This window comes from Rattus rattus, chromosome 7 (assembly GCF_011064425.1).
Source record: "Rattus rattus isolate New Zealand chromosome 7, Rrattus_CSIRO_v1, whole genome shotgun sequence".
Taxonomy (NCBI): domain Eukaryota; kingdom Metazoa; phylum Chordata; class Mammalia; order Rodentia; family Muridae; genus Rattus; species Rattus rattus.
This window is the reverse complement of record NC_046160.1, coordinates 23199828-23223964: the sequence shown is the minus strand read 5'-3', so window position 1 is coordinate 23223964 and position 24137 is coordinate 23199828. Positions and strand designations below refer to the sequence as shown.

Sequence of the window (24137 nt, the reverse complement as noted above, 5' to 3'; positions counted from 1 at the left end):
TCCACTCTTTGGTATGTCCATAAAATCTCGACTCTTCTTAGGTGCCAGTATTTCTGTTCTGAAGCCTTCACAACTTTGCCAAGCCAAAGAGATTACACCTTTTTTTTTTTTCATCCTTGAATTTCATGTGGTCCTTAACTGTCCGTCTCACTGTGCTGAGATTCACCTGCCTCCTGAAGCAGAAGCTGGACTTAGCTTTGTACCACATGCCTGCTCTTAGAGCCTGCCTAGGTACCACAGACCACCAGCTGCTGGAGCCTGCCTGGGTATCATAGATGCTGGAGCCTGCCTGGGTATATATCATAGATGCTGATAAAATATGTCTAAAGAATGTACTTACGTGAACAGCAAGACTGGTATAAGGGGAGTGCTTTCTATGTCCCCAGGGACCATCTAGCTCAAAGCTTCATGCTGACATCACCTCTTTTCTTTCTCTGCAGCTGGGGTATGGCCGTCAATGTGTACTCCACTTCTGTGACCAGTGAGAATCTGAGTCGCCATGATATGCTTGCATGGGTCAATGACTCTCTGCACCTCAATTATACCAAGATCGAACAGCTCTGTTCAGGTAGGAGGCTGGAACAGGGAGTGGCCTGGGGAGAGGAGAGAAGGGCTCACATGGCTTGTAATTACCAGAAAGAGAGCGAGCCATGGTACTTACACCCCTTAGAGCTGAAATCAGGGAACAGAGGCTGGAGAAGTGGAGAAGAGGTGGGGCCTTCCTGGGTGACCAGAGCCAGGACAGACAGTAAAGACACGGGTTAACAGCATGGGGTCCTATGAAGCCACTCTGGGTCCCAGCTCTCTTTTCTTCTCTGCTGCAGCCCTTGTGGGTGTCAGTTTCCCTCCCCCCAAGACAGACATCTGCCATCACCTGTCTGTCAGTGTTTGGAATGGGACTAGTACATGGTTTGGATCACTAAGTAGTCATTGGGGATGGGTGTTTAGCTCAGTGGTAAAGTACCTGCTCCATATTTTCAGGGCCCTGGGTTTAATCCGTAGCACCACTAAAAGGTAACTCTAGGACCAGGTGTTGGCAAGTGGCCCAGCAGGAGAGCAGGGCGGTAGCTGCATACCCTTCATCAGCTATGTGTCCTCACAGGGGCAGCCTACTGCCAGTTCATGGACATGCTCTTCCCTGGTTGCGTGCACTTGAGGAAGGTCAAGTTCCAGGCCAAGCTAGAACATGAGTACATCCACAACTTCAAGGTGCTGCAAGCAGCTTTCAAGAAGATGGGTGTGGACAAAGTAGGTGTCTGTACCCCTGGGGTCCATGAGGAGCTGTGTTTCCCTGGGGAAGAAGATGACCCACCAGCCAGGGTGACAAGGGCTCCTCGGTTCATTCTGTCACATGTCTTCCTACCCATGACAGCCCACAGGGATTGCTGTCCACCCAGCTCAAGATACAGTGAATACACTTAACCCCTAATGTCCCACTGCAACAACACTCCCTTTCCTTTCTCCTCTGTGAACCTGTCCCACTCCAAATGTGAGGTTGTATACATTACTCCTGCTGCATATCAGCTTACTATCCTGCCTGTCTGTGTGCATCCTGAGCCTTCCGTTCACATACAGGGGAGGTCACCTCCCACACACTGTTTTCCTGTGCCTGTAGGAAAGGAGTATCCCTAAGTCCCTGGTGGGGCTGCCAGCCTGCTTGTCTACTTCGGTGCCATGGGAGGGGGTGCAGATGGAGAAAGTAGATAATGTTGAGGCCTAGGGACTGGCTTTGCTGTACTCACAGCGGAAGGCAGTCCTTCACAGCAGGTGGTTAAAATGGTCTGCTTATGTGGTCTATTTCAGATCATTCCCGTAGAGAAATTAGTGAAAGGAAAATTCCAAGATAATTTTGAGTTTATTCAGTGGTTTAAGAAATTCTTTGACGCAAACTATGATGGAAAGGATTACAACCCTCTGCTGGCGCGGCAGGGCCAGGACGTAGCACCACCTCCTAACCCAGGTGATCAGATCTTCAACAAATCCAAGAAACTCATTGGCACAGCAGGTAACATGCCCAAGCTGGTGGAGGGAGTTTGGGGGGCTGGGCCGGCAGGGCTATCCAGCCAGGAGTGCCCCCCCCAGGCCACCGGCCCAGCCCTGCCAGCCTGGAGGAGACTGTTATCACGGAGTTCAGATGACACCGCCTGCTGCTTACCTAGATGGGGAGTCCCATTTGGGGGTGAGAGGGCATCAAAAGTTGTAAGGCGAGAGCCACCTGCACCAGTCATGGTAGCAGCTTGCTGAGATCAGGATGCCGTTGGACAACAACGTGTGCTAGCTTGTTTGCCTCAAGCTGGATGGGGCATGGCTCCTCTATCCAGATCCATTGGGCTGCACGCCTGGAGCCAGTGCCCAAGCCCCTTGTGTGTGCCTGGATACCCAAAAGCAGGAGTTTGCCAAGCTTGATCCTGCCTTCCTCTATTCCAAAAGCTGGTACCTTGCTGGGTGACTAGGAGCAATCAGAGAAGCAGGAAGGCCTGTGGTGACAGTAAGGTTGTGGCAAGGAAGAAGGGAGCAGCCCCACCCGCATCTGACCCGTCATAGCAGAGCCCCCTCCTCTGTTTGCGCTGCTGTCCTGCCTGGGCCTGGCCCCACTGAACTGCTTGCTTTGCATTAGAAGCAGCCGCTGTCTAGGGAAGTGCAATCGCTAAAGAGAAAGTAGCCACAGCATGCAGGCTGTGCTAGGGAGGAGCCTGAATCCTCCTCCCCTGCGGAAGATACCGGTCCAGCCCAGCAGAGGGAAACAGAGCCCAAACCCAGATAGAGCTGGCGGGGTGGGGCTGTTTCACTGAGGGTGGCTTTGGCTTCTGCTAAGACAGACTGCATCAAGTGCTCTCCTGGGTCTCATCTGTCAGTACGGAAGGCCCTGAACCCTCCCAGCTCCACTTCATCAAATTCACCATCCATCCCCGTGTCTGCGTCCCTCCCTTGGGCTAGCTTTCTTCAAGTCCCAGGACTGAGGTCACCTTTCCCTTAGCTTCCTGCGGCACTTTTGCTTGTCAAAGGGCTGGACAGTTGCTGTAATGTCACGTGCAGCCAAGGCTGGAGGCCTCCATGTAGATGCTCTTCCTCAGGAAGAGTGCCTGCCTGTTGCATGGTCCTCACACCAGGTTCTCGTATGCTGTGTCGCTTCATCTGACTCTTGTCCTCTGGACAGTTCCACAGAGGACGTCCCCCACAGGCCCCAAGAACATGCAAACCTCTGGCCGACTCAGTAACGTAGCTCCACCCTGCATCCTCCGGAAGAATCCCCCCTCAGCCCGAAACGGTGGCCATGAGGCTGATGCCCAGATTCTTGAACTCAACCAGCAGGTGAGTAGCACGGGAAAAGGTAGTTGACATGGGGACAGGAGGATGGCAGGAACATCCAGCATCAACATTTTTTTGTGCCTGAGCAGCTGCTGGACTTGAAGCTGACCGTAGATGGGCTGGAGAAAGAACGGGATTTCTATTTCAGCAAATTGCGAGACATCGAGCTGATCTGCCAGGAACATGAAAGTGAGAACAGCCCTGTCATCTCGGGCATCATTGGCATTCTCTATGCCACGGAGGTGAGCCCTCTTTTCACCTCCTGCCACCACTCTGCTAAGACTGGAGAGCAGGCTAGACCTCCTGAACCAGTGGCAACTCAGCCCTTGTTTCTAGGCTGAGTGTGAACCTGATCCTTCATCTTGGCCAGCTGGCTTACCATCTCTCTCTCTCCTCCCCTCCAGGAGGGATTTGCACCCCCTGAGGATGATGAGATTGAAGAACACCAACAGGAAGACCAGGACGAGTACTGAGGGCGAGCCAGCCCTGGCTGACTGCGGCTTCCATGCCCACCCCGACTCTGCCCACCCCACATTATAGTCCTTTCCTTTCAGCCAGTCAGCCAGCTGGGTGCTTTGTGTCAGTGCCACAGCATTAGGGAGCCGGGCGAGTGGGGCTCGGGAGGTTGGGCAGGTGAGAGGATGAGGCCCTCTCTGGGTCCCCCAAGTGGCACTGGCCCAGGGACGTCCAGGACCCCTGTCCACTCCCCTCCTATTTATTTCCGTTGTCTCCATGCTGTGTTGGCCAACACTTTCCAGGGTGCCACTGTCACCCACAAGCCAGCCACCCGCTCCCTGACAGCCAGCAGCTGTATATTTGACAAAGTCATTGGTATATTTTTACTTACTGGATTGCCCTTGCACTTTACCTGTTCTTTTCCAGGGCTCACAGCGGGGCTTGGGGCAGTCTTTCTGGCATGGCTCCCCTTCCCTAGAGCCCAGACTGGGGCAGGACTCACCAATTCTTATTTATTTTGTCTTTTGACTTCTCTCCCAGTAGTTGAGGGAAAGGCTGACATGAGGAGGGGAAGGGAAGCTGAGGAGGCAGTGCTGTGGGTCCAGGGATCAGGGAGAGAGAAAGGAGCATGCAAGGGGTAGACATGACCTCCAGGCACTGGGCTCCCCAACCAGGGCCCCTGCCTCAGCACTGAAACCCAGCACTGCCCCAAGGCTTCCATCCACTCCCTCCTGCAGCCTAGTCATACCACACAGACTCTGCCTGGCCCCCATTGTCTGTCTGTCCCCAATTCTCCCACCTCCCCACCTTTGCCCCTTGCCTCCCACCAGCCTGCACCTGTGTTCACTTTTATTTAAATAAATTTGTGTGGTAAAAGCCCTCGCCATGATTTCCTCGGCTGATCCACAGCAAGGGATCAGAACACATCACCTTCTGTCTTCTCAAGAGGAGAGCCATGAAGCACAGCCTTACATTATCAGAAGCCACCACTGACACTAGGTTCTGACCTAGGCCCAGCTCCTAAGACTGATGACTAATTGTGAGACAGGTGTTATGTGGATTTTTCTGGGAGATGTAAGATTGTCTCCGAAAATGGGATGGTACTAACAACCCAAAAAATGACTTGTTAAAGTTTGTCTTGGTGAGGGATGAGTTATAGGCCAGTAGATGACAAAAACACCTCTCTACAAAGACCCCTACCGAGCTGGTTTACAGCTCTTCTGTCTAGGGCAGAATTGATGCAAACCTGGGCTAGTGTTAAAGCACCAGACTCAGGCAGCAGAAGACAGACAAAACCAGACGTTGGGAATTGTGTTTATATGCACTCTGTCCCCGTCCTTGCCAGGAACAGAGCAGTTCCTGCAAACACTGTCCAGTTAAGGTAAAGGATGGTTTGTCTTGCTGCAATCTGGTGTGCCAAATGGTGGCTTACTGAAAGACAGTTGTAGGATTTGAAGTGGTCTCACCACAACAGGGGATCCTTGGGAGGAGGGATGAAGTCTGGAGCTATGGCTGTAAGAAGGGCAGCCCAGAGAGTAGCTACACTGCGTGATAGCCCTCTGCCCCTTGTCAGAGTTCCCACACATCACATCAGCAGTCCAGCAAACAAGCCTGAGGCCCAGAGAACAGCAGTGTCTATGTGCTTCCTCTTTTCCTTTTTCTTATTTGCACATATGTGTGCATGTGTGTAACCAGAGCAAGGACCCAAACATTCAGTTTATACTTCAGCCCCCAAGTGGGTCGTTCCGTAGAGCAAAATGTAATGGGAGGAATGTTGTTGGTGGTTATTTAATAACTACTTGTTCTTATTATGACCCAGCCAGCCACCCAATAACTGACCTGAGTCTTAATCATTTAGTGCAATTATTGGGCAATTACCCTTTTCTGTGCTAGACTGGCTCTTTCCCACTGTGCTCCCCATGTTGCTTACTGTTTGAGTCTCACCCAGGCTGTCCTCAGGGTGCACTTCTAGGCCTGGTTCATCCATCTAACAGTGACCTCTTTAATTTGGAGAACTCGATTTATACAAGAAAGCCAACGTATGTGAGGATGCACTCTTCTAGAGGGCAACCAGATCTTGGGGTTCAGTATTTAGCATTTGTACACATAGCAGCACCAGACCAACCTCCAACAGGGGCAGGAATCAGATACACGCATGTGTCATCCACACAACTCCATACTCCTGGAGTATTTGTCAAAGTGGCATGATAACCAAGGTTTGGAAACCCAGCAAAGATCAATGCTGCAGTGGATGTGACCCCCTTGGGATCATCTAGACCAGCGGCTCAGCCTTTCACAGGGGTTGCCTAAAACCACTGGAAAGCACAGAGATTTACATTAAAAGTCATAGCAGGAGCAAAATTACAGTTACGAAGTAGCAACGAAAATAATTTTATGGTTGGGGGGCACTGCAACATTAGAACTGTATTAAAGGGTTGCAGCATTAGGAAAGTTGAGAACCACTGAGCTAGACCATGCGTAGCGAAGCTTGTTCTAGGTGGTAGCAACTTTGGTTAGGATTTAGACTTATTTAATGTTTATTTTTACTATGTATGTATCTGTGTGTCTATGTGTGGGTATGTGTACATGCATGTGGATGCCTTCAGAAGCCAGAAGAGGCCATCAGATGGAGCTATAGTAGGGAAGACAGTTTCATTTCTCTTCCCAAAATAGGCCCTCTTCTGTGATGATACCTATGACAGCAGGGATTGGACAAAAGGACCATTGGGGTGTCTGAGGAGAGGTAAACAGCTGAAAAAGGAACTGATTGGTGATCAGCACAGATAACTTCCTTGCCAGACATTCCATCTCAGAACTCCCCAAGACAGTCAGCTGTAGCTGGCACAAAGGGGATGGAGGACACCAGGAGACCAAAGGGTTGGTCATCCCTCCTGCTATCTCCCTCTTGACCCATCCTTCACACAGGCCTGTGTGTTTTTTTTTTTTTTTTTTTTTTTTTTTTTTTAAGGGTATATCACTTTTCCCTCGGTTTCCTAGGGTCTAGACAATACAAGTATAGATTTAGCAGCCAAGACCCTTTTCCAATTGTATGAAGTCATGCCAAACTACTTCTAGTCTTCTCATATAGTCTACCACTCTAGACCTTTGCCTAAATTAATAAGGCCATGCAATGGAAGCAGTCTCTCCACAGGCCATGATCCCCAACCAATGAAAATTCTCCCTCCCTAGGAGTCATCTCAACTACCACCTGTTTCAGAATCCACTTCCCTATCCTAGGTCTTCAAGCATCCCTCAACTGAGTAACGTATCCTGTAAGAAAATGTACTGCTCCTTGCCAGTGATGTCTTTAATCCCAGCACTCAGGAGGCAGAGACAGGCAGATCTTTGAGTTCAAGGCCAGCCTGGTGTACAGAGTACCAGAAAGCCAGTGCTACACAGAGAAACCCTATTAAAAAAAAAAAAAAAAAAAGGGGGGGGGGGGGGGGGGGGTGTGCAGCAGTGTGGCAGCATGAGTTTCACTCAAGCACACAAAGCAACATATTTCCTTAACTGTGAAGTTTTCAGTGCTGTTTTACAATCCATCATGCTCCCTAGCAAGGGATGATTCAAGTTTTGTAGGCAGACTAGGGTCAGATCTTGCTGTCTGACTCCTTCAGTCTGGGGCTCTCCACCACTTAGCTGAACATCTGGAGCCAAGCCTGTCCTTTCCTTGCTGCCTGGAAAGGGAACACGGCCCGGCTGTGCCAGACTTTCTCGGCTCCACCGCTCTACTTTCCTCCCCGAAGTCCGCATCTTTCCACTCCTCAGCAACTAAATTTGTGGGCCGCCAAATAGGAAGTTTAATCGCTAACAGACAACCACTTTCTAAGAAAGAAGAACACATTTAATCCTCAGTCTCCCCCGAGGTGAGAACTAGTTTCATTCCATCCTTCAGGAGCATTGCAAAGATAAGGAAAAAAAGGGAATAGTCTCATTTCCAAGCCGGCCAGGGCCGAGCCCGCATCGCAGGTGCAGGGTAGGGATTTTTGCGCCGCAGGGGGAGGACCCGACCGCCGCCATCACTCCCCAGGCCCTCCGCGCGCCGCGCGACGAGAACGGACTACGAGTCCCAGGATGCCTTGCGGCGGCGGCAGCAGCAGACGTGGCACCGCGCGGTGGTTGAGCCGAGCGGAAAGCCGGGAGGTGGCGGAGCCGAAGTCATGGCGGCCAGAGCAGCGGGTAGCGGGGGCTGGGAGGTGGTGAAGAGGAGCCGGCGACCTGGAGCAAGCAGCGGTGGGCGAGGTGGCGGCGGTGACCGCCGGGCACTCGGAGAGGCAAATGGAGTGTGGAAATATGACCTGAGCTGTGAGTATTCGCCGCCGCCCACCTAGGCCTGTGGGTCAGGGGCGCGGCGGAGCAGCTGCGGGAGCCGGGAGCAGATCCGCAGGGCCCGGCCACGCTGACTGATAGCACAAGGAGAGGTGGTCATTTCCACTGCATAGGTCGGGAAGCGGAGGCCCAGAGAAGCCGTCTTTCCGGTCGGAGGAGGCTGGAATTCCGATCTCCATAGTTCAGGCCTTTGCACACAACCCTCTCAGCTGTCCCGGCCCTCGATGGCCAGGTATCTGAGACGTGTGGCAGAGGCACCTGGGTTCCTACATGGAACCCCTTCTTAAGTAACCAGCAGGTCTGAGGAGTGGATGAGAAGGCCAGCATTCGGAGGAATGGCCAGACATACACTCCAACCAGGAATTAATTTCTGTGTCACCTGTCTCCACAGTCTCCAAGAGAGGGAGAGAAAGCTTGCCACTTGTTGAGTATAGAGTTGTCATCTCAGAACCAAGAAGAATTGGGGGTGGAGACCGTGCTGGAAAAAGTGTGGTCTGGCTCCCATGTACTATGACTTGTCTAATAAAGAACTGGAAGGGCCAGGGACCTGCCTGTGGTGTTTAAAATCAGACACCAGGAGGGTGCTTGGCTGTTCTTCTAAGCAGCTTCCAAAGACGAGAGGGACAGAATCTCCCTGTAAATGACTTAGGAGCCCCTACAAAGAAGAGACCACTGTACGGTGAACCCTGGGGTCTTAAGGGTGACCTGCTGTTTTCTGCCTGTCTTCATTCTAGCGCCAATCCAGCCTACAAGCACTCTTTATGAGCGTGGCTTTGAGAAAATCATGAAGCGGCAGAATAAAGAGCAAGTTCCACCCCCTGCTGCAGAGTCTAAGAAACCAGTAAACAAGAAGCAACCCAAGAAGGTGACAGCTGTTGCTAGCCAAAACCAGAAGCAGGGCCCGTTCCGAAGCCTGGAGGATGCACTGAAAGCTGTAAGTGTGCCTAGGCTTGGGGTGCAGAGAAAGCAGGGACTTGGGACACTCAGGCAAGTCCCAGACAGTATGGAAATGTGGAAGGAAAGAATGTTTGCACTTAGAATAGAAAGAAAGTGGGTGTTTGTCAGAAACATAGGTGAGAAGGAAGATGGAACTCCCAAGAACAAGATAGAGGCATTAGAAAAGCTGGTTTGGGTTCTCTGTCCCACAGAAGCAGTGGTCTCTTGTCTCCTGTCTTGCCCTTGAACATGAACAGAACCTGAGATAGCATTCTCAGGTGTCCCTGCCTCACGCCCTCTTAGGATCTGGATCTGGCAAAATTGTGGGATTCAATAGAAAACCTCCTTCAGCCACTTTCCAGCGCCTGTCCCACTTCCCTTCCCTTATAATTCACCACGGAAGTCTCTGCCCTGACAGCTGGATGTGGCAGCTCTGCAGAAGGAACTGGACAAGAGCCAGAGTGTGTTCACTGGGAACCCCTCCGTGTGGCTGAAGGACCTGGCCAGCTATCTCAACTACAAGCTCCAGACGCCACGGATGGAGCCCACTCTGAGCCAGTATCCACATGGTTAGTCCCCTGCCCCTCAGCTCAGATAAGGCCAAAGGCATTCTCAAAGGGGTGATGTTCCTAACAGTCCAGTGCCTCCACTGTCCTGATTCAGACCTGTGTCTGTGCACATGTCCAGGCTTCCTTGGGGGAGAGAAAGCCAGCTCAATGCAAGGGCATCTGGTCCTAGCACTCACAGAGGCCAATGGCCCCAGATTATCCCTACAGCCTCGTGAGCCGAGAACTACGTGGGATCATCCGGGGGCTCCTGACCAAAGCTGCAGGGTCTGTGGAGCTCTTTTTTGACCACTGTCTATTCACCATGCTGCAAGAGCTGGATAAGACACCAGGTGAGAGCGCCCTATTAAGGATGACCATCCTGAGAGCTCACTCCTTTTTTCTTCTTCCAACATGGTCATCAGTTCCCTTTTCAGTAAGAAATGTGCTCATGTCCACATTTTTGGAAAGGGAGAGGAAAGGGATTAGAATTTGGACTGACATCTAGAAATAAAAAAGTGTTGGGATGCCAGGTCATAATGAGTAAATTTGAGGACATGTCTCTCTAGGGGAGTCGCTACATGGGTACCGCATCTGTATTCAAGCCATTCTGCAAGACAAGCCCAAGATTGTCACCTCAAACCTGGACAAGGTGAAGCCTGGATGGTGCTGGGGAAACAAGAAATAGGACTAGGGGAACTAGACAGACTGCATTGCTGGGCTTGGGAAGGAATAACATAATATCATTAGCATTTACTGTGCATACTCTATTAGATAAGGATGACCCATATATTCATTTTATCAGTGGAATGGCTGGGTCATAGAGGTCCCATAGCTCTCCTATAATTGAGGTGGGGGAAGCTATCACTTGAATCATGATGCCACACTGCAGTGGCGTCCCACTGTCCTTGGCACCTGCCCCACAAGGATCTGTAGTACTCCTGGTGTGCTGCCTTATAACCTGCCCTTTCCACTCACTTCCTCAGTTCCTGGAGCTTCTGCGGTCCCACCAGAGCCGACCAGCAAAGTGCCTGACCATTATGTGGGCCCTGGGGCAAGCGGGTTTCACCAACCTCACTGAGGGACTGAAAGGTAGCAGACAGAAGGATGGGTTGGTGTCACCTCTGATGGCCCCATGCGTGAGCCTGAGACTTGGCGGCTTCTGATTCTGCAGTGTGGCTGGGGATCATGCTGCCTGTGCTGGGTATCAAGTCTCTGTCTCCCTTTGCCATCGCATACCTGGACCGGCTGCTCCTGTGAGTAATGGGGGGACAGCCAGGGGAAGGCCCAGGGTGTCCACAAGAGGCTGTCTCGGCAAAACGGGATGCCATGATCCTGGTCTCCATAGATGCGAGGAAAATCAGGACCAGCTCCTCCCACCTCCGAGTGTGATGGTGAGGAAGGAAAGGGAGGGAGCCATTGAGGGCTGGGGCTGGGGTAGAGTCTACGCCCTTTCCCCTGTACACTGCTTAGCTGAGGTCATGGCTGGAGCACCTCGGTGGTTTCCAACAAGCCTGCTTCTTCTTTGTCTAGGATGCATCCCAACCTCACCAAAGGCTTTGGCATGATTGGCCCCAAGGACTTCTTCCCACTTCTAGACTTTGCCTACATGCCCAACAACTCCCTGAGCCCCAGGTAAGACTGCTCTGGAGCATGCGTACTAGAGAGATATTCCGGGACAAAACGAGCCACAACCACCACCTCTCCCCACCACCGTCCTAAAATCACAGCCGAAAAGCTCAACAGTCGATTTCAAGGGGTCTGTGGAACCCAGAAATGATTTCCATCCTTGAGCATGATGATTCTTTGAGTGATTCTTTCGTTGGGCGGGCAGTTTTTAGGGAGAGAAGCTTAAGCTTTCAACAAACCTGGCAAGGTGCTTCTATGAACGGAGATGCAGAACCATCCACAGACGCTCAGTGACTCTTCCTTCAGGCCAGGAGTGAGCTCACATGTCAAAGTTCCATTCACAGCCTGAGTCTGGCCCTCTTCCCCTAGCCTGCAGGAACAGCTGTGCCAGCTCTTCCCCCGATTGAAGGTGCTGGCATTTGGGGCCAAGCCGGAATCTTCCCTGCACACCTACTTCCCCTCATTCCTGTCCAGAGCCACCCCTAGCTGTCCTGCTGCCATGAAGAAAGAGGTGAGAAGCCTTCCCCTGCCAGAGCACAGCTGCAGTCAGCCCTGAGGCTGACTTTCCCCAGTGTTCTGCTCTCTTAACTACTTGCCCCACCCACTCCTGTTTTACCACAGGGGCATGGGCCTGAGAGGCAGGAGGGTGCTAGGTGAGGCCCTGTCACTTACACACAAGATTCTTACACTCAGGCTGTACCTCAGGGGCCACACCTACCTCATGACAGCTTCTCAGGGGCCTTGACCCTTTGTGGCAGAGGCCTTGTTACCAGAAGCCCTCCTTTACACCACCCTGAGGGCACAGCATTCTCTCTCCTTTGTGGTGTGCAGCTCCTGGCTAGCCTGACCCAGTGCCTGACTGTGGACCCCCTCAGCACTAGTGTCTGGAGACAACTGTACCCTAAGCACCTGTCACAGTCCAGGCAAGTGGGGGTGGGGTCACCCGCTGATTTACACAGAGACGCCTCATAGTCGATGCTTTCCAGACTATGCTGGTGTGTCATCCGGAAACCCTGGTCACTGTCCTCCAGGCTCATACCTCACAGTCTGAGTGAGACACAGTTGGGGTGCCTTTAAAGAACTGTTGTGGGTGGGGGTCTGTCAGCCCTCAGAACCTGGAATTGTAGGCAGAGGGGCAAGCAAGCCCAGGGACTGCTGACTGACAGGGGCGTGCTCTTCCACAGCCTGCTGCTGGAGCACCTGCTCACGTCCTGGGAGCAGATCCCCAAGAAGGTGAGGAGCTGAGAGGATGTGGGGGCCCGGGTTTGTCTTTGACCTCCGTCCTCCCTTTCCTGTGCCTTTGACACGAATGCGAAGCGAGATGGAGGCTGAGAATCCTTTACTAGCCAGGGTTCAGCTCTGAGTACTAATACTCAGCTCCTGGTGTTCTGTAGGCACGGAAATGTTGGCAGGAGACCATTCAGTCCTTCACGCTGACCAACCAGGAGCTTCTGAAGAAGGGCAGTGGCAGCAATGAGCATGTTGTCACCTGTGACACAGCCTGCAAGGTGTGACACTCAACCTCCAATCCACCGGAAGTCCTACTTGTGTCTTGTCACACCCTATGTCGGATTGGGCCACGCCTCTGTCCCAACCGTCTATGGATCCCCCACTGCCCTGAGCTTATACGCAGGCCTCGCCTGGGGCTCACAGTGGGAAGCAAGGGCCAGCCTCCCCTTCTGACCGCTGTCTTCTCTGTTGTGCCAGGGCTTGCTGCAGCAGGCCCGGGGCCCTCGGCCACCCTGGGCCCGGCTGCTTCTGCTGCTTCTGGTCTTTGCAGTAGGGTTCCTATGTCATGACCTTCGGTCGCACAGCTCTTTCCAAGGTAAGGAGTGGCTTATTGTCTGGGAGGAGAAAATGGAGAAAATGCTATGTGTAGCATCTCCAGACCACCCTTGTCCTAATGAATCCCCAGTGCTACAGAGCAAACACTTCCACCTCAGATAGTCTGTGCAGAAGCCAGTGGCACTAGTCCTTTGCAGGAGAGAAATGGGTAGAAATTTACATCACCTGAATACATGTTTTCTCCTTTTAACTTCTGAAGGAGAAGAAAGATTTTGCCTCAGATTAAGATCATAGCTAGTAGGGCGAGAAAGATGTGGCCAAACAAACATGCTTGCAGACTTGACAAGCTGAGTTCCTTCCCCAGGGTACCAACTCAACTCCTCTGACCTCTCTGTGCATGCTGTGGCATGTGCGCGCTATTGCATGTGCACATGCATGCACTAAATTGTTGCAGTTTGTTGCAGTTTCCTCTCCAACCGGATAAGCCAGTACAAAGAAAACACAACTCAATTAATATGAAAACATTCTAGCGTCTAGATTGGGCAGATCCAACCTACACTGTCCTATTCCTAGTTCCCAAATCCCTCATCCCTTGCACCTTTTATTTGCCAGGTCTCCAGCTTCTCCTTCTCCCACGACAACTCTCTCCTCGAGTCTTTCCTTTCCCTCTCCCGACCCTCCCCCTCATGACTCCTCCCCTCATGACTCCGCCCCTCTCCTGACTCCTCCCCTCTCGCTCCCGACTCCTCCCTCTGCCCAAATCTTGAGCTCTTGCCTTTATTTTACAAATTCAGAGAGAACTCCAAGGCAAACCACAACACTAAATGAACTAGTACATGTAATTTAAAAACAAAAGATCACAGCTAATAAAAGGGCAAAGAGTCAAACCTAAAGTTTTCTGACTTTAAGTCCAGGATTCCACAGTGACCTGTTCTTCCTTTCCTGACCCAGCAGAAGGTTTTCAGCCCCTCACGCCAAATCATCTTCCAAACCTGTCTAATTAGACCCAAGAGCACATGAAAATGCTCCATTGCCTCACTGTGCCTACCCAGGGGTCTGGGATGTCTGTCTTTTAAGTCCTTGCCCCTGCTTCCCCACTCACTGGAGGCTCCCTTTGCAGCCTCCCTCACTGGCCGGTTGCTTCAATCATCTGGTCTCTTGCCTGTTGCCCAGCAAGTATGTGCCAAGCTCTACTCCTACAGCCTGCAAAGCTACAAGTGAGCTATTGCCGAGGAGGGCAGGGTGTGCTGGTGGTCAGGGTGGGTGGGCATGGACAGTGGGAAGTACTTAGAATACTCCTGTCCCTCGTCCTCCCTCTTTGGGCTGTTCTTTGGTGAGCATGTTGGCTAAGGGAAGCTTAGAGTACACCTCTCTCCTTCCAATTTGTCTACAGCTGGCTGCAGGAGACCTTGCCAGCCTGTGGCTCCTACCTGCTTGCTGTGATACAGCCCAGTTTGCAGCTGGCCTGGACATACATCTATGCCACATTCAGCTTCCTTTCTGCCCACTGTGCCTCCTACCTTGCCTTCTTCAGTGACAGCCTTGCTGGTGTCTTGCAGAGGGTAAGCTGGAGATCAGGAATTAAAAAAGGACCCTTCGTCCCAGGGACAGGGTTCTCAGAAGGGAACAATTCAGCATGGGCAGAATCCTTGGGACAGGACATCACCCTTACCATCTTACCTTAACCATTCTCCATGTCCTGCTGCAGGTCCAGCTCCCTGAGGCCCTGCACCAGCTCTTCCACTCCTTGAAGGAGCTGCTGCTGCTTTTCTACCATAGTGTGCTGCTGCCCACGTGGCACTTACTGCTTGCAGCCCTGGCCCAAGTCCAGGAGCATTGCCACGAGGCCTGCAGGTAAACTCACCCTAGGCTCTACAGGGCCCCACTTCTGTCCCTGGGAACAAGGCTGACCATTCATTTTGTCACAGTCAGTTACTCTGGAATTATGGGTTTAAGCTGTAGCCCCTAACATAATCCCACACATGATCCCCAGCCCTCTCAATTGTTCTGCTTTTCTCCTAGAGGGGAAGTGACCTGGGACTGCATTAAGACACAGTTCAGCACAGCTGCCCATTGGACCTGGCTCTGCCTGCAGGATGTCACGGTGGCTTTCTTGGACTGGGCACTCACCATGATATCCCAGCAATAGACCCTGCCTGGCTGGCCACTGGTTTCTGTGGTGGGCTAGCTACTGGAGAGTGCTGGGGGTTAGAAGAGGCAGCCCTCTCTTCACTCGGTGCCTGAGTTCTGCCTCCCAGGCAAGAGGCTAGGTGTCTCGGCCTCACTTCTCCATCTCCTGTCTTCAGGGGACTGGGAAGAAGCTGCTCAGCCTCCTGCCCACAGGTCTGTTACATCAGATGTCTACTTACATCAGGCCCAGTTGCACATCGTCCAAGCCTCCTCTGGGCTGACAGCCTTTCTCCACTTCTCTCTCCCCTCTCCATCCCTCCATCTCATCACTTATGCCGCCACAGCCCACCTCCAGAAGAAGGGAAGTAGCCTCCCTTCCCTGTTCCTGGTCATCACTTAAACCACAACAGAAAACGAACGGAACGGACTTCAGAATGGCCAGCACCACGGGGGGCAGCAACAACCTCACTTCCACTAGCAGCCTGGGAGGCCATCAATGGACATGCAGGCCATGTGGACAGGCCTGTTACCTCAGAACACCCAGAACATGCACACCTTCTAAGGAGGCCACTTGTCCCCTGCTCTGTTAGTGAGCGCCCTGGCTTCTCAACTCCATTCTGCTCGGTACTGGGGCTCCTCTCAGTCAGATCCGTCCACAGCACAGTCCACATGAAGAGCAGCGCCCTTCCTCCCATCAGCCTGCAGAAGGGAGTCAACATGGCTCCCGGGGAGAATAAAGGACACACACTGGGTTTCTAGCTTCCCTTTCTGAATCTTCACATGGAACTCCCCATAGTTTGGGAACAGAACAGTAGAGCCTTGAGCCTCTGCCTGGGGTGTAGTAGCCATAGCTGAGCTTCTGTCTGGGGGTCTACCATTACCACTCAAAACTAGGCTCCCAGGGTTCAGTTGGTTTTAGTGATTTTGTCTGACTTGATGATTCCTATCCAAAAATGTACCTCAGTGTGATTGGGAAGGCAGGAGCAGAGCAGGGTGGTCTCCTAATCCTTAATTTATTAATTGGCTCGCTGTACAAGGCAGTGGGTTTAGAACTCCAAAAGGGGAAACCAGGGCTTACACCAGTTTCTGTTTTGGTTTGAGATAGTGCATTGCAGAGATGAGTGTTCTCATCTCTTGGGCCTTGGTGACTAAGAAGTGTTGCTTCTCCGGCAGCGCCACAGGTCAGCAGCAGCCACTTCCTTTAGAACCCCTTTCCCATGGCACCTGGAGATGCCCTCTGTCCCTTCCCCAAGTGAAACTTTGAAGACATCTTGACCCAGTTTATACACCCTGGCCTCTGGCTTTTGCTACTTATTTTAGGAAGCCACAGAGGCTGCTCCTGGCTGGCCCCTGGCAGTTAATCATGTCCTGTTGTTCCCAGTGAGAAAAAGCTCCGGCCATCCAAGGACCAAACACGGCCAGCTAGGTCAGATTGTCCAAGTGCCCCACATGTTCTGTGTGTTCTTGTCAGTCAGCCACAAACAGTTCATTCACCCTACCTCATGTGTTGGAGAGGACAGCCAGGAGCAGCCACAGCACAGGCCCAGGCTACCAGAAGAGTTAAGGATGCTAACCTGGTTCATTTTTTAATCCAACGACCTTAGCCGTGCCCTCGTGTGTTTCTGGCTTCTCTTCTGCAGTGGTTTAACTTGGGCTCATAATTTCTGGTACTAAAATCCTTAAATATATTTTTTTCAACTTAAATCAGTTGGCATCTCCATGGTACATTATGGGGACACTAATACCAACTCTATTTGGCTCTGAATCTGTTGGAAAAGGAGCTCTTGTGCAATTGTTTTGCCCCAGATGGGAACAGTACAGCACTTCTGTCTGTAGACGAGTGCCACCTGCTCTCCATTAAAGCAAAGCCAGACGTCCAGACGTTGCGTTTTTAAAGAGCTGTCAACAAATTTGAGTCCAAGATGAGCTAGTAAATGAAACCAGTGTGAATCCCAGACTATATTCCAGTGGTGCTGACACTGTCACCGGTGATGACAGTGACCAGGAGGGTACGGGGCTGATGCACCAACCACACCTCAAGCTGCTGAAGTTCAATGGGTAACCTGTCAGGAAACTAAAATGCGGTTTGTCTATTACCATTCCTACCCACTCAGACCTGGGTGTGTATTGTGTATTAAGTTTCTACCTTTCTTTGCTACTTTGAAGTCCTCAGTTTTGACTTAGGACAACCTGGTGGCTGCCTGACAGACAAGAACAGAAAATGTTGCTGGGCTCACACCCGCAGCATTTATCAGTTCATTCTCAAAACACCACCGCCCTAATGTGGCTTGCTCTCCACAGCGATGGACACCCCAGTTGTCCTTCACACAGCTGTCCATATGGTTGGGTAGCTGCTGAGTGAGTTATTGTCATCTAAGCGATAGGAAACTTGTGTGAATGCTTAGCCACTCTTACTAGAAGGGTTTTGCACCATCCAGGGTATGGGTGGGTGTTTAGTATTGTGCATTCTGTCCCTTAAAAAAACTAATGTACCGAGCCAGGCAGTGTGGCGGTGGCGCACTCCTTTATCCCAGCACTCGGGAGGCAGAGGCAGGTGATCTCTGCCAGCCTCATCTACAGAGTGAGTTCCAGGCCAGCAGGACTACACAGAGAAACCTCCTTTTTTTTCTTTCTTTCCTTCCTTTTTTCTTCTTTAGGATTTATTTACTTTATATGAGTACATTGTTGCTGTCTTCTGACACACCAGAAGAAGGCATCAGGTCCCATTACTGATGGTTGTGAGCCACCATGTGGTTGCTGGGAATTGAACTCAGGACCTCTGGGAGAGCAGTCAGTGCTCTCAACTGCTGAGCCATCTCTCCAGCCCCAGTAACCCTATACTCACCCTCCCACCCCCCAAAAAAAATCCCAAAATCTATATACTATTAGTAAGTGATGGTAGCACACACTTTTTTTTTGATCAAGTGTAATTTTACAGCAGTTTCAGATCCGTGTCCTCACCACCACCACACACAGACACACACGAACATGCACACATGCATGCTTCCCTACCATTGGTGTTTTTACCAGTGCAGAGCATGCACATGTTATAATCTGACCCTACACTCACTGAACTACCACACACGGTCTGTAGCTTGGACACACACTTCCATGGTTAGTAACTTGCATGAAATGCCTATTGTGGACCCAAGGGAGATAGTTCAGTGGTCAAAAGCACCCAAGTGCAGTTCCCAGCACTCAGACTGGATGGGTCACAGCCATCTGTAACTCCAGCTCAGGTGTCTGATACCTTTGGTGTCCACAGGCACCTTCACTCATGTACACACACAATTACAATAAGTCTTCCATGCCTTACGGCATGTGTCCACTCAGACTTCACTGACCTGAAGATGCCCTAACTCCCCATTATCCTTCCCCCAGAGCCACTGGAGGTCATTGGCCTTTATAATCTCCAGATTTTTGCCTTTCCCACATTGCCATGGTATTAGTAAGTGCACATATTTTAAATTATAATCTTTCCTACCACAGACAAAGGTTTCTATTCCAAAAGAGAGCCAAGGAGGGTTCAGAGGAGGTAAAACCCTTAACTCGCCTTTAAGCATCGGCCAGCAGAACCAACCACCTGGGAAGGGAACTGGAAAGGAAGACAAAGCTCATTTTGATTAGTGGTTTCTGTTACATTTCCCACGTTCCTATTAAACCACATACTCCAAATTTTCTGGATCATAGCCCCGTCTCTTAGTGGCTTGGCTGTGTCTGCCCTCTGATGTAGGGCCTGGTGTCATACAGCATTACACAGGGACAGAATGCTACCGTGAGAGACTTTCAGTAAGGAGCTGGAGGTGGCCTAGAAATCTCTCGAGATCCCAGCAGGAAAGTCACATGCGATAGTTCTATGGCCGCATTAATGTGGAAGCCACAGAAGAATGCGGTGTGTGGTCTCCACGTTATTAGATGCCACTTCACTGTCCTCATCAAGGGTGGGTGGAGGAAGTGGCACTATCCACACAAGTTAGGACAAGAGAAAGGACAAGATGGGTACCAACCCCAGTGTGATGGTAGTGCGCAACACCTGAAATCTGTGGGAAGGAGTTAAACTTTCTCTCCACATCTCCTTAATAGACAGTTTATGTAAGTGAAGTCCTCTAAAGCCAAAGCAGGACCATCGGCCCACTGACTTCACTGAAGCTAAGCTTTTAGGACTATAGCAAGTTGTAAAGCTGGATGGGCACGTGACAACTAACACTATTAATCAGGAAGCGCCGCACTGAGTGTTGGTTCACACACCTTTAATCCCAGCACTTGGAGAGCAGAGGCAGGCAGACCCATGAGTTCAAGGCCAGCCTGGTCCACATTGTGAGTTCCAAAACAGCTAGGGCTACAGAGAGAAGTTTCTTGAAAAAACACAATGATGACAATGATGATGATGACAACGACGACGACGACGAGCAGCCAAATGTGAGGCACACTTCTAACTCCAGCACTTGACATCCAGACAAGAGGCTCATCTTCTGCCTGGTCTGCTTGGTCTACCTGGTCTGCTTGAGACACTTTTCCCCAAAAAATAATCCCAGCACTGAAGGAGAGAGAGGCAGGTCAATCTCTGAGTTAGAGGCTTATATGGTATCCCAGACAGCTAGTACGATGTAGAAAGACTCTGTCTCAAAAGAGAAAAAGCGAAAAGGACCAAAAAAGAGTGACCATTCTAGTGAACCAGTACTGAAAGTATAGTCAGAAATCCTCTAGGGGTTCTAAGAATTCAAGGTGGTTCTCTAAGATTGTCCTCATAATGCAGTCATAAGAGGTCATCTGCCGGGGTTGGGGATTTAGCTCAGTGGTAGAGCGCTTGCCTAGCAACCGCAAGACCCTGGGTTCGGTCCCCAGCTCCGAGAAAAAGAAAGAAAAAAAAAAAAAGAGGTCATCTGCCTTTGTGACTGAGCCAAGCCCAGCTGGGTTTAAATACAAAACAACCAGGGTATGGGACAGGCAGTGTTCCCCAAGTGTGATCTCCAAGTGTTGAGTCCTCTGGAGTCCTGTCCCCTTGAGTGTCCTTGGTGGATGGAGGACAGGCTTTGACACCACTGTGGGGACCAGGGTTCATGAACTCATCAAACAGAAGAACTCAGGACTTTTGAGAGACTTAATCATTGTTAGGAAACCTGAAACAGTCTTTCTCAAATAATATAGGAAAAAGCAATAAAGTATTCCTCCTGAAGTGGATATCTGAGGGTTATAGCAACAACTAACAAGTATGTAACATTTTCCCAGATCAGGTTTTTTTTTTAAGACTTATTTTATTTTATGTATATAAGTACAGTGTTGCTGTCTTCAGACACACAAGAAGAGAGCATCTGATCCCACTATAGATGGCCGTGAGCCACTATGTGGTTGCTGGGAATTGAACTCAGGACCTCTGAAAGAGCAGTCAGTGTTCTTAACCACTGAGCCATCTCTCCAGCGCCCCCCCCCATCAGCTTTTTAAAAATTCTTTTCTATAGTGTGTGTGTGTGTGTGTGTGTGTGTGTGTGTGACACGTGTGCACATGTATACCATGCATGTACAGGTACCCAGGAGAGGTTAGAAGAGGCCACTGGAGGCTGGAGTTACACACAGTTTCGAGGGTGCCAGATGAGTGCTGGAGACTGGTCCCTGGCCCTCTGGAGGAACAGTGCTAACTACTCAGCTCTCTCTGCAGCCCCTACCAAGATTATTGTGATGGTGGTGCGACCTCAGCTCTTCAGACCTTTAGTTACTTCTCCATCCTATTGTCATTTAGACCTTTGGCTCCTGCAGAGATCTTTGTAGAGAGAGGTATTGTTCGTGTCTTAGAAAATTAAACGTTGAAACCAAATCTCAGTTTTTATACTGTAAATACCAAATCAATCTCGTTAAAAAGCTCTGATGAAGCAGTAGACTATGCTGACTTTATCGGAAGCGTTGATGTTCGGAAGAATGAGCCTTTCAGCGTTCATAGTGCAGTAGCCTTTTGGAGGCCCGAGTAATTCACATTAATTTAAGGGTTGTAAGATTCCACTTGTGGAAAAAAATGTCATTGGAATTGTTTTAGGAATTGCATTGATTTATATATCTAAATAGGGCTGCTATTTAAACAATAGTAAGCCTTCCAAACCACCTGGCATGTGTTTCCAATTATTTAAGGTGTTCAGTTTTTTATTGTGATGGGGTGTGCATATGCTGAGGCCAAGCTGAGGGGTTCTCTCCTTCCACTGTGGGTCCTGGGGCTTAGACTCAGGTCATCGGATACTGACTTTCACACAGTAAATAAGAGTTCCTTCGGGGTTGGGGATTTAGCTCAGCGGTAGAGCGCTTGCCTAGCAAGCGCAAGGCCCTGGGTTCGGTCCCCAGCTCCGAAAAAAAAAGAAAAAAGAAAAAAAAGAGTTTCCTCCTCCTCCTTCATATCCTTTTGCGTCAACCTAGGTAATTTGTGTGTTTCTAGGAATTGGCAGAATGTATTTAGATTACCTAATTTTGTTATATAAGTATTTCTAGTACTTTTTTTTATTCACTTTTTATTTGAGTACAACACTGTAGCTGTCTTCAGACACACCAGAAGAGGGCATTGGATCCCATTACAGATGGTTGTGAGCCACCATGCGGTTGCTGGGAATTGAACTCAGGACCTCTGGAAAAGCAGTCAATGCTCTTAAACCGCTGAACCATCCCTCCAGCCCTGTAGTACTTATTTTTAAATCTCTTTACTTTATATGCTTCTTTTTAAAACGTACATTTACTGAATGTGCATGTGTGTGGTGTATGTAGAGATGAGAGGGCAATCTGCAAAAGCTGGTCCTCTCCCTCCACCGTGTGGGTTTCAGTTTCAGACCCAGATTGCTGGCCTGGCGGAGAGTGTCCTTACCTGCTGAGCCCTCCTGACAGTCCAAGTGCTTTTGTTTTAAAATTTATACCCCATCCTAATCATATTTCAAATAGATTAAACTAAAATAGAACAAAGTTAAAAAGAAGGCATGTGAATATTTAATTCATTTGCATGTCATTTACATTACAATATGCTAATTGCCATATTTGCATATCATTTACATAACAATATGCTAACTATCAAAGCAACAAAGAAAGATCCCAGAAAAAGGGGTGATAACTGTTTGTGCACAGAATTTTTTTTTCATCTTTATTAAATTGGGTATTTCTTATTTACATTTCGATTGTTATTCCCTTTCTGATTTCTGGGCCAACATCCCCCTAACCTCTCCCCTCCCCTTCTATATGGGTGTTCCCCTCCCCATCTTCCCCCCATTACCGCCCTCCCCCCAACAATCACGTTCACTGGGGGTTCAGTCTTAGCAGGACCAAGGGCTTCCCCTTCCACTGGTGCTCTTACTGGGCTATTCATTGCTACCTATGAGGTTTGAGCCCAGGGTCAGTCCATGTATAGTCTTTGGGTAGTGGCTTAGTCCCTGGAAGGTCTGGTTGGTTGGCATTGTTGTTCATATGGGGTCTCAAGCCCCTTCAAGCTCTTTCAGTCCTTTCTAAGATTCCTTCAATGGGGGTCCCATTCTCAGTTCAGTGGTTTGCTGCTGGCATTCGCCTATGTATTTGCTGTTTTCTGGATGTGTCTCTCAGGAGAGATCTACATCCGGTTCCTGTCGGTCTGCACTTCTTTGCTTCATCCATCTTATCTAATTGGCTGTATATGTATGGGCCACATGTGGGGCAGGCTCTGAATGGGTGTTTCTTCTGCCTCTGTTCTAAACTTTGCCTCCCTATTCCCTGCCAAGGGTTCTCTTGTTCCCCTTTTAAAGAAGGAGTGAAGCATTCCCATTATGGTCATCCTTCTTGAGTTTCATGTGTTCTGTGCATCTAGGGTAATTCGAGCATTTGGGCTAATAGCCACTTATCAATGAGTGCATACCATGTGTGTTTTTCTGTGATTGGGTTACCTCACTCAGGATGATATTTTCCAGTTCCACCCATTTGCCTATGAATTTCATAAAGTCATTGTTTTTGATAGCTGAGTAATATTCCACTGTGTAGATGTACCACATTTTCTGTATCCATTCCTCCGTTGAAGGGCATCTGGGTTCTTTGCAGCTTCTGGCTATTATAAATAAGGCTGCTATGAACATAGTGGAGCACGTGTCTTTATTATATGTTGAGGCATCTTTTGGGTATATGCCCAAGAGAGGTATAGCTGGGTCTTCAAGTAGTGCAATGTCCAATTTTCTGAGGAACCTCCAGACTGATTTCCAGAATGATTGTACCAGTCTGCAATCCCACCAACAGTGGAGGAGTGTTCCTCTTTCTCTACATCCTCACCATTGTGCACAGAATTTTAAGATGTGTTTATATCATAAAACACCACTACGAGAGAGAGAGAGAGAGAGAGAGAGAGAGAGAGAGAGAGAGAGAGAGAGACTTGGAGAAAAATGTTTGCAGCAAACATGCAATAGATATAGCTTTCATGTTAAAATCTACTCTAAATAAAAAGCACTGAACACAAAATTGTGTGTATAAAGAGCATAATTCATAAGTAACTCTGCAAATGAACACCACGCTTGCAAAAATATTCATTTCACCAATGAAATAAAAAATGTAAAATAAGATGCAACTTATTTTGCCCGTTATGGGGGCCAGGAAATGGAATGTGATGGTTTGTATATGCTCTGCCAGCCCACGGGGTGGCACTATTAGAAGGTGTGGCCTTGTTGGAGTAGATGTGACCTTGTTGGAGTAGGTGTATCACTGTGAGTGTGTACTATAAGACCCTCATTCTAGCTTCCTGGACGTCAGCATTCTGTTAGCAGCCTTTGGATGAAGATGTAGAACTCTCAGCTCCTCCTGCCCTGTGCCTGCCTGGATGCTGCCATGTTTCTGCTTTGATGATTATGGACTGGACCTCTGATCCTGAAAGCCAGCCCCAATTAAATGTTGTCCTTATAAGGATGTGCCCTTGGTCATGGTATCTATTCACAGCAGTAAAACCCTAACTAAGACTCCTGTCATTAATAAAAATTCTTTTTCTCTTTGTGTTTATTTATTTAGTGTTATGTGTATATAGGTGAGTGTGTATGTTTTTGCACA

General features: G+C 49.7%; 2 protein-coding genes across 3 annotated transcripts in view; both read left to right on the top strand.

Annotated features, from left to right (window-relative positions):
- Positions 1–4644, top strand: part of Mapre3 (microtubule associated protein RP/EB family member 3) — a 43972-nt gene extending 39328 nt beyond the window's left edge. Inside the window, exons 2-7 of one of the 2 annotated variants that reach the window (XM_032909039.1) lie at positions 441–568; positions 1103–1248; positions 1804–1960; positions 3158–3312; positions 3399–3551; positions 3714–4644. In XM_032909039.1, coding sequence (XP_032764930.1) covers positions 448–568; positions 1103–1248; positions 1804–1960; positions 3158–3312; positions 3399–3551; positions 3714–3782 — 801 coding nt within the window. In that variant the 5' untranslated portion in view covers positions 441–447 and the 3' untranslated portion in view covers positions 3783–4644. Of the gene's footprint in view, positions 1–440; positions 569–1102; positions 1249–1803; positions 2006–3157; positions 3313–3398; positions 3552–3713 lie in introns of both variants that reach the window. The other variant, XM_032909038.1, reaches the window with a different exon arrangement.
- Positions 4645–7811: 3167 nt separating this feature from the next.
- Positions 7812–16826, top strand: Tmem214 (transmembrane protein 214). Its single transcript, XM_032909036.1, has 17 exons — positions 7812–8070; positions 8829–9028; positions 9449–9599; positions 9794–9928; positions 10145–10227; positions 10562–10667; positions 10750–10831; positions 11109–11210; positions 11574–11715; positions 12036–12127; positions 12389–12437; positions 12599–12712; positions 12912–13029; positions 14110–14206; positions 14383–14551; positions 14698–14843; positions 15012–16826. Exons 1-17 carry the CDS (start codon positions 7926–7928, stop codon positions 15136–15138), a joined length of 2058 nt encoding a protein of 685 aa, XP_032764927.1. The 5' UTR covers positions 7812–7925; the 3' UTR covers positions 15139–16826.
- Positions 16827–24137: the final 7311 nt, after the last annotated feature.